This window comes from Calidris pugnax, unplaced genomic scaffold (assembly GCF_001431845.1).
Source record: "Calidris pugnax isolate Ruff unplaced genomic scaffold, ASM143184v1 scaffold294, whole genome shotgun sequence".
Lineage (NCBI taxonomy): Eukaryota > Metazoa > Chordata > Aves > Charadriiformes > Scolopacidae > Calidris > Calidris pugnax.
The window spans coordinates 1,766,112-1,776,286 of NW_015094505.1; the positions used below are offsets into that span (position 1 = coordinate 1,766,112).

The window sequence follows — 10,175 nt, forward strand, 5'->3', positions numbered from 1 at the left end:
GCAGCCCCGGCGGCAGCGCCCGGCCCGGCGGGGGGGGAGCTCGGTGGCGCCGCTGTGCAGGGAGCCGGGGTCCCCTGTCCCAGCCCCGGGCGTCGCTCCTCACCGCCCGTCCCGCCGTGATGGTTTGGGCGTCGAGGGGATGGCGGGAGCTTTCTGTAGTGGTTCAAGTTTGGTAAAAAAAATAAATGACTGCACTGTGTACGATTACAGCAGTAAATGCTTTCAGAAAAAAATGTATGAGTTGTCCTGAAGTTTTGCCGGACCATACCAATTCTGTTGGCTTGAGAGTTGCCAGCAGCCTGTGGAGTTTGCAAGGGGAGTTGGACCTTTTCCATGTGTTCCAGGTCCGGTCTGACAGGGCAGGGACAGTGGCGACCTCAGGCAAGGCCTGGGAGGAGAGCTCTCGGGTATGCATGGTCTGTCGATTGGTTTTGTGTTTGAGTGAGTTGATAACTCTGAGTGCTGTTTCTTGCCTTCTCTGGGCTGTCATGATGTTGGGTGATGCCCCATCTGCTACGTGGTGTGGCTGCCATCTAACTTCAGGGGGATCCATGTGCTGCTACCAGTAGTATCTCTGCAGTTCAGGAGAGCATATTCACAATAAACTTTATAAAAGATAGTGTAATACATGAGAAGTACTTACTGGCTGGTGGTTTTTTTTTTCCTTAAACTTCATGTTTCTGTAAGGAACTAGATGTCAAGTGGCAAACAAATCTCATAAATCTTTTGTAGCAGAGTGGTGAACAGTTATATTACAGCGAAAATACTAATTCTCGCCTATTTGGTTGTGGTTTAATGTTGAGTGAACACAGTTGGAATTCTTTTACATAATGAAACAACTATCGGTTTACATTTCTGTGCAGTATAGAAGTATTGTGAGTGGTAGCTGTTCCTCAGGGAGATTTTTGAGCAGATAAACTCCTCGTGTAACTGAGACGAGGTTTTTAAGATCTTAGCCTTTTGTTTCTTACAAACTTTGAGACCCTTGACTCTTTAAAACAAAAAAGAACAGAAAAAGCAACATCCCCGACTCATGTTGGAAATAAATCATTTATTTCAGGGCCTGGGCAGGTAGAAGGGTAAGCATGAGCTCTTGCCTTGGAACTCTGCATGCACTGTACATTAGGGGTTTATACAAATTATACTGAAATGCCATCGAACTGATCTGAGGTGATTGCAGCACTTTGCAGGTTCATTAGGAATTTTCCAGCAGAAATCTTTTTGCAAGATTGCAACTCTTGGCAAGAAACTCCAATTTTTTCCAGAATGGCTTTGCTGGGTAAACTGAAACAAAAGCTCTTGCTCTCAAACAGCTTGCTTTTTCTACTCTGCCTCCTGTTTTGACTTCTTCATTAACAGATTTAGTAAGGAGCTTGGAGAATGAGTTACCATAGAGCCAGAGAACATTTTTAAGTGGAGTATTTTAGATCACAAAAGTTACCTTTCATAGAACTTCTGATTCTCGTTTTCATGCCAAATAAAATTGATTTTTAATGGGAACTGTAAGAATTTTCTGTGAAAGGTGAGTCTAAGACTGGACCAGCTCTGGTATTTTTTCAAGGGAGATTAAAGGTAAGGATATTGCAGGGTGGGTTCTTTTTTCTTTCCCTCTCTTCTCCTATTTAGCACTGAATGTTGGACTCAGCCCGTGGTAATGTTTTACAGAATCATTCCAGCCTGTTTTCTCCATTCAGACCCTGGATTTCAGGATGTACTGTTTGTGTTGGATGTGTGTACCAGCCAGTACACTTACACTAAAAAGGAGTTTTGTAGCTGTTGGCCTCAGCATAAATCTTTCCTCTAAACATTACATCGTGGATTTCTTAAATTTCTCCAGTTCTGCTGCCTGTCAAACAGCAACTGTTTGATCTCTTGTGGGACCTGAGTGAAACTGCTTTGAAAATTGTAAATGGTGTCTGGTCATTTGTATTTGACGTTCTAGAGGAAGAGCATTCTTTGTGGTGAAAAGCGCAGTGCTTTTGGCAATTCCTGTTCACTTTTATTTCAGGGTATAAGCTTTGTTTATCTTTTATTTACAGCTAGATAAAAGCTATCTAAAACTTACGTGTTTGTGCATTTTAAACGGGAGGACTGTTAGTGACATGTCTTTAAAAGTGCATTATGATTATTAGCCTTTAGAACAAGGTAATACTATTTTTCAGTTTAGTTTCGAGAAATTGGATTTGTGTAGTGCTTTTGTTCATCCCAGGGTAGCAGCTGAGGCAAAAACGTATGACCCAGTGACTTCTTGTAATTCGGATTTAATTACAATCTTGCATTTGGATCTGTTTGCCTGTGCAGTTCCTCAGTGATTTTTAGGCATTGGGATTGCAGGATCATGGCTCAAAATTTTTATTCTAGTGACCGTAAAACTTAATTTCTGTAGTCTCATTCATTAAGTGCTGATCCATGGCTGTTGCTAACGCTAGCGATGGCCACTGAAACTTGCTTTAGGAATCAATAGAACTAAAGTTGCCTTGGGAAAGGAGCTCATTTTATATCAAATAGCTAATCCTGCTTTATTTAAACGGATGCACTGCTTCCTTGTCAGAAACGTGACCGTGGTCAAAAGTCTTAGGGCTTTAAAAACTGGGTTTACTGTATGTTTAATTTAACCTCTCCTGGAAAAAAGTAGAGAACTTGATAAATGTTTGTAGTGATAAGATTTATCAAGCTACTGTATTTTTTTTAATTCTGTTTTATGTATGACATTGAAGCTGGTTTCAGTTACTCTGTTGAATGCCATTTGAACCAATATGCAAGCTGCAGCCATTCCCAACACCATAAATTCCCACAGAAATGATCAGTTTTAACATTTTGGGTTTGTTTGTTGTTTTTTTTTTCCCAGTTATTCTGAAGATTTAATGTGATTACTTAAAGCCATTAACTGAAGTAGCTGGGACTTGGGGGAAGAGCAATTTGGTTTCTGCTCTCTGCCAACAAGCTAAAAGAGTTCTTACGTACCTGCTCTCAAGCGCTTTGTCTTGAAACGATCACTGTTGTAGCATTTGCTGCCGAGCTTGTATGAGCAGGTGCTTTTTGATAGGAAGGAAATGGCTTTTGCCTTTGACAAGTGTTTCTTTTCACAGCGATAACTCACAGGTGTTCCAGGCTAACGTTCTGCGAACCCGCAGGAACAGCACCACGGTTATGAATCGTCACAGTCTGGTAAGAAAACTATTAAACCAACCGCATTAGGTCCAGAGCAGAAGTGTGCAAACAGGTTAAAGACGAAAACTAGATTGCGTTCTGTGAAGCTAGTACCACAGGTTTACAGAAACAGAGCTCTAGACTGTGACATTAATATGCTGTAGCTATAAGGAAATGTTATTTATAGACCACTTGGCTTTGGACAATACTTATATTTATTTTTGATTTTAACTTTGTTTATAAAATGCAAGCAGATGTTCTAAGTCATAGTTAGAAAAGTAGCTCACAAGCAGAACTAATTACATGGATGTGTTGTTCAGTAACCAGTGTGCTAATCATTTCTTTTTTTTTTTTTTAAAGTGTAGTGATGTTCTGATGTTATCTTTTCTGTAGTGACGACAGAATAGGCTCTTGTAATTCGCAATTAATTATAACAAGATATAACTGATAGAATACGAATCTTGAGGCTTCCAGGGTGGATGATTCTGTATCTCTTTGAGGCGTTCATTTGTGATTTCAACTTTTCTCTGACTCTTGTTATTGCAACTCCCCAAATCTGAATTTTTAAAATATTAGTCTAAGACCAAAGAAAATATTGCGTATCTTGTTTTAGTATCGTACAAGTTGTGCTAGAAGGGTGTGATTTGGACTGATTTAGAGCATGGCACAGGACCACACAGCACGGTTTGCTGACCCTTAAAGGGTTAGGGTGCGTGAGGTAGTTATTTCCTCTAACTGAAAGGAATCTTTGGTCAGACTTTCACATGTAATCAGAAATGTAACTTTTCCCCCACTAAAGCCTTAAGAAACAGGTAGACACAGGATAGTGTCCAGGTGCTTTTACTTCGTTATTAACATTTTGGAAAAAATAAGCTATGTTAGGGTGGGAGGGGAGTAGTATCATTTTTCTTTCAAGTACACAAAGTCCCCATAATGCTAACAACAATTATCTGGGTTTTCTTGGTTACCTTTTGAAGATGCTTTAGAAACAATTTGTTAATAGTTGAAGAATACTGCTCTCCTGTTTGGCTGACTGATGCCCTGTAGCTAGAATTCTGTTTTAAAATCAGGATGGACAACAACTTCAGCAAAGGTTTGCATCTGTAACAGAACCGAGATACTTATGTAGAAGTCTAGAAAGATTGGTTGAAAAGCCTTTCTCCTGCTAGGATATAAAACCTGAGAGAAAACATTATGGTAAAGATCTCTTTAAACAACAGTCTTTTTCTTTATATATATTTTTAGGGTGGCAGCTCAGGGTAAATTTGTTTATGCTTACGGTCGTACAAAAGGAGAAACAAAGGCAAAAGCTCAGTTTATTGTTTACTTTTTGAAGATCCTCTATTGTTGGGCAAAAAAGATGATGCTAATTGCCCTGTGCTTGCTGGGAAGCAGGAGTTTGTTCACTGAGGGGCTAACTCTTCCGGCTGCCATAATAGACCTTGCAGTCTTCTGGGCTGAACCAGTGTTCCCAGCTGCATGGGACCATGTCCTTAACTCTTCACCTCACCTGAAGGTTGTTAAAAAGCATCTTGAAAGTTAACTTTCTTCTTCAACACCAGCTGACCAGGTAGCTGATAAAGTATAATTGAAATCAGTTGCTCCATTGACTGCTGGATCAGTGCCCTGTCCATCTTGAAGTATTTCTTCAAATTATGGTCTGGTTTTTGGTTCTGTTGAAGATGGCAGGAAGATGAAATGGGAAAGCAACACAGACATTATCTCATCCTTTTGTGGTCTTAAACCATGATCACCCATAGATAAATGATTTTGTGAAAATAATTAAATTTTCAGTATTAAGGAGCCTAAGCAACCTCACCTGATATTCTTGCTGTAGTGAAGTAGTAAGTGTAGTTTTGTGATGTTAGAGATATTCTGAGGAGCTAGATGATATCTACTTCGGTAAAGGAAGTTGTACAATAAGTAGGTGATAAAGTGTATACTTCAAAGAACACTTTTTTGTATTTAGGAAGACTAATCCAAGCTTTATTGCAGTGTAAACTCTAATAAAGAGAGTGAAAAGATTCAGTAAGTGACTGAAACTTTGTTAATTTAGTATTATAAGCACAGCTAAAATTTTATGTTTCATTAAACTTTGTGGAAAAAAGTTGATGAGTATTTATGTGATCTGTGTTGTGTTCACTGCCATGGGAACAACAGGAGTTGCTGAAATGCTCTGTATCTGCAGGTCGTACTCTGTTTAGCTCCATCCTCAGGGCTGTTGGGGCTGTCCTGTTGCTCAGCTGAATTCTAACATCTTTTCTGAGCGGCTTCTCAAAGTCTGACTCCAACTTTTTTATAACGATGGCTACATTTTGGCTGGGGCTTAGTCTGCAGTTCCCTGACACTACATATAGCTGCCAGGGAAGGGTCAGCTGGGCTCAGTATTGTTCTTTTTTTCCTTCCAGAAGGTATCAGTGGCATCCTAGTGAGTGAATATTTTGGTGGCTTTTGTTTTGGTTGGGTGGTTGGGGGTTTAGTTTCGTTGTTTGAGCAAAGCATTTTAGTCTGCAGTTAAATGTTTAGGTACCATTTCAGCAAAAGTTGATTATTTTTTTTAAAAAAATTAGGTTTTAATTTTTATTTTTTAAAGCCAGGTACGTTCCCTGTTGGGTTCAGCGTGGCCCTGGAGATGCTCGTGGTGGCAGCAAAGAGGGGGCAGTGGAAGGGCTGTCCCCAGGGGTTGCTGCCCCCGAGGTGCTTGCCTGCCAGTCTGGCTCTGCTGAAGCTGTTCCTGCAGCGGAAAGGATTACACAGGAGAAGGGAGCAAGGGGAAGCTGTTTCTCTTCCGTGTAGTGTCATAGTTTTTAATGTTTTTTTATTAAGCTCTGCGCTTTCTTAAAATGTTGGGGATTTAGGTAGCATAATTTTAACAAGTGTGTGGTCTGCTTTAGTAAGTATCTTTTAAAAGTGCCCGAGGCTTCTGATCGTTTCTTTTCACAAGAATTAAATCAAATGACTACAAACAAGGAAAAAGTGAGTTTGAAGCATTGACAAAACAAGGGTCGTGACTTGTTAGAGACGGCATGTAGGATCCTCAGAGTTAATGGATGTAGGAAGTGCGTTAGATCCTACAGAATCACAGAGTCCCATGGGGTTGGAAGGTACCTCCAGATATCACCTGGTCCAACCCCCTGCAGAGCAGGTCCCACAGGAACGTGTCCAGGTGGGTTTGAATGTCTCCAGAGAAGGAGACTCCACCACCTCCCTGGGCAGCCTCTGCCAGGGCTCTGCCACCCTCACAGCAAAGAAGTTCCTCCTCATGTTTAGGTGGAATTTCTTACATTCAAGTTTGTGCCCATTTCAGAGGAACACTTAACTACCTTTTTAAAATTTTTGTTTTACACTGTGAGCCATATATATTCTATTCATGTCAGACCTTAAAGAATGGGGATCACAGTCATAAAATTAGAATATGAGTGAAACAAATGCATTTCTATTGTGGAGTGGCAGAGTGAATAGGCAGGAATGTACTACTGTCCACATCCTTTTCTCTGTGTGAGAATCAAGGTCAGCTCAAGGTACAGCTTGGAGGAATTTTTACTAGGTGCACAGGATTTTTGGGAGCCTGATATAACAGTAAAGCTCACCTAAACTGGACTTCAGAAGTAACAAATCAAGACATAGCCATTAGCCTTAAGTAGTATGGATTATGACTAAGTTCTGGCACAAACATTATACAGCCCCTGTGTGAGTCTGGTGGGCTTCTATCTTTGGTGAGAAAAAGGGCGTGATGTTTGATGTTTGTTTTTTTAGAGGGAGGATTCTGGATATGTGAAGCATTAATAGTCAGTGATAACTTACCATAACCTTGTGTGTAAGACAGCAAAATGTTTGTGGTCTCCCTGGCACTGATTTAGAAGATGGTGCAGTAAATGGTTAACTGAATGTTTGTTAGTTCCCCAACTTTAGCGTAATGAAGAGCTGGAAGAGGATGAAGCCTCATACTGCACTTTATGCAGTAGATAAACACTTAATAATAATGCAGACCTTACTTGCTGAACACACATCCATTTAGAAAAAGGCACCTTGTGTTTTGGAGGGGCTGTCAGCTTACAGAGTAGTTCAAACCTCTATTCAAGACTTTAGCTTTGAATTTTTTTCATCCCTGAACAAAAGTCGACTGCGGTTCAAACATTTGAGGGGTGGGAAATACATGAAAGGAAATGATAGTGCAAGAAAATAATGACTTTTTAATAGTTAGCTTTGAGTATGCAGTTTTAGATCATAGCGTTTCAGTGAGATCTTGATGCAAAACTGAAGAAATTAGAAGACCATTTTTAGTGATGTCATCTTTAATTTCACCTGAATTGGTGAAACTCTTGAGAAACCATAAGGAAGGACTGGACTGGTGGCTGGACTGGTGGCTGGACTCGATGATCCCGAGGGTCTCTTCCAGCCTAGTTAATTCTGTAATTCTGTGATTCTGAAGGTATTTAACTCTTTGCTGGCCTTCTAATAGCTGATTTATTTTTTTTTTTCACCTGTCAAAGTACTAATTGATAGGCAGACAATGATCTGGGAACCTTTTTGCACAGTGGGTTGGTTTGGCTTTGTATTTTTAAAGGATCTATTGGGGCGACTTATGCATCTCTTAAATGAAAATATTCTGCATCACTTAAATGAAAATATTTATGCAACCCTCTATATTAAGGGTGTCAGTGTGCTAGTCAAAAGCAGCTTCATTCTGTGGAGCAGGCTGTGAGCTCTAGTTGCCTGGAAATGAAGTGAAAGCCAGGCTGATACCAGTTAGGATCTGTGAGCAAAGAAAGGAGTATAAAATGGAAATACCTAAAGTAATTAATGTAGTTTGTGTATAATGAGATTGTTATGAATGTTGGGGGTGTTTTATAAAAAAAAAAAACCACGTTTTTTAGTGTGGGTTACCACTGTAAAGTGGTTACTAACATTCCTGCACCTTTCTCTTCCCTCTCCTGTAGTTTCTAAGTGTGTTTCAGTTGTTATGTGGCTTTGTTTTGCAGTTTGTGCCATCATCTCCCATCCGTATTCCTAGCAGCCGTCTTCATCAAATCAAACAAGTAAGCACAGATTTTAATTTTGGTTTAATTTTAATATTTTTTTGTAGGTGGTCATGTTTGGGTTTTTTTGTGGTTGATGTGTAATGTCCTTCAAATGCCTACAGATTTTACTTTGAGACTGCAGTACAGCATCTGCTGTGGTCTGTCAGTTCAAGGTGTTTGCAGAAGTAAAGGCTCTAAATTTCATAAAGTATATTCCATCTACTAGTGAGAAGATTTGAGCAGGAAGAGAAATCTTAAAATGGACATTTCAGAAAGGAAATCTTTAATGTAAACCCTAAGGGTAAAATTTCACCAAGTTTTTGGCAGCAGTGCCAGCATAAATATTCAGGGCCAATAACAAAGTGTTCCTTAACTTGTGTTGGCACAAGACTGTTGTGTAGCCAGAAAATGAACTGGATAAGGAAGTGCTCGGGCTAAAAAATATCTTGGACTCTTCTGTCTGGGCTGTTTTTCATCTGTGGGATTTTCTTGTCCACATCACGGTACTTGTGCTGTCACAGCACGGGTGGGAGCAAAGGGCGCCCCAGCAAACACTTTGGAAGGGAAGGGGGAGGGGGTGGCAAATATCTGAGCAGGCTTAAATAGCACTGCTGCCAGAAAACATCAACAAGCTCTTGGCGGCTCCTCCATTTTATATGCTGACTTTTTGACAGTAGAATCTTTATAAAATTAGCTTGAAGATGATTGATTTTTTTTTTTAATCTTTTTTTTTTTTAGAGATACATCTTTTAGCTTGCTAGTTTTCAATGGATGGGCTTGATTTTTACAGGGTGAAAAGTAAAGAAAACAATTCAGAGATTTTTGGACAGCATTTTCAGGGTCTGATGTCTGAAGTGATGGGAGGCACTTCTGCTTCCCACCTCAGATATTTCAGGTGCGTGCATAGTAATCCTGATGAAAATAACTGCTTGCTTTCATTACGTGAATATGCCTAAAGAGATTCTGAAGCACACAGGTCAGTTGTAGAGCTGTTTTTGTCTGCATAAAAAAGCTCTGGATTGATATGTAAATATGCTGAGAGCAAGGGAATCAACTCCTGTGGCTCCACTGTACTACATGAAGTAAAATTTGATAATTCAGATATTTTTTTTTTAAATACTTTTGTATTCATCCTTGTTCCATACATTTATTAAAGCAAACAATGACATATCCCAGTTTGTGTTTGTTCATTAAATTCCCAAGTTGAAATTCCATGTCCTGTGTTCTTACTGGCACATTTGGGAACCCGTGTTTCCCATTTCTGTGTTTCTGATCTCTTTCAAATCTCAGCAAACAGTCACACAGTTGAATTATGTTAATAAGACTCCTTCTACATATGATGAAGATTGTGAAGATGTTTAGTTCTTCTATTACTATTCTATTACTTCTATTTGTGAACTGGACTGAATTAGGGAATCTACTAACTCATTCCACAGACTGGACAGTATCAAGTTACTATATATTAGTATTAAGGGAAGGTGCCTATCAAAGAGGGGATCGAGTCAAGCTTGTACTTTAACTTGGTGTTAACGTTTAGTTTAATTTTACTTCTTTGATCCATTTTAATAATGCTTTAGAAAAAAAAGACTGCATTGCAAATGAGATGCTGACAGGCTCTAGTTAGTTACTATAACATAGATGAAGGTAAGAATCCAGTCATGCTTTTGAGCAGTGTCTGTATTTTCTAGTATCTGTACTAGACTGCTTAAAGATACTCTAGCACATGCAAAACGTTTGGTTCATATTGTCATTGCTCAGTTTCATAGCTACCTCTTGGATAGTAATGAAAATAAAAAGGCTGCTCGAGAAACAGCCAGTCCCTTAAGCACTTCTTGTGTGATGGTCTCTCCTGCTGCATCTTTGTCATCCTCTCACAGAATCATAGAATCCCATGGGGTTGGAAGGGACCTCTGGAGATCATTCAGTCCAACCCCCTCCCAGAGCAGGTCCACCCAGAGCAGGTTGCACAGGAACGTGTCCAGGTGGGTTTGAATGTCTCCAGAG

At 39.8% G+C, this 10,175-nt stretch overlaps 1 protein-coding gene across 3 annotated transcripts in view; it reads left to right on the forward strand.

Annotated features, from left to right (window-relative positions):
• Positions 1-163: 163 nt before the first annotated feature.
• Positions 164-10,175, forward strand: part of LOC106900882 (protein FAM122A-like) — an 18,151-nt gene continuing 8,139 nt past the window's right edge. The window contains exons 1-3 of one of the 3 annotated variants that reach the window (XM_014963132.1): positions 164-407; positions 3,090-3,168; positions 8,133-8,189. In XM_014963132.1, coding sequence (XP_014818618.1) covers positions 334-407; positions 3,090-3,168; positions 8,133-8,189 — 210 coding nt within the window. In that variant the 5' untranslated portion in view covers positions 164-333. Of the gene's footprint in view, positions 408-2,792; positions 3,169-8,132; positions 8,190-10,175 lie in introns of those variants that run through there. The other 2 variants (XM_014963131.1, XM_014963133.1) reach the window with 2 other exon arrangements.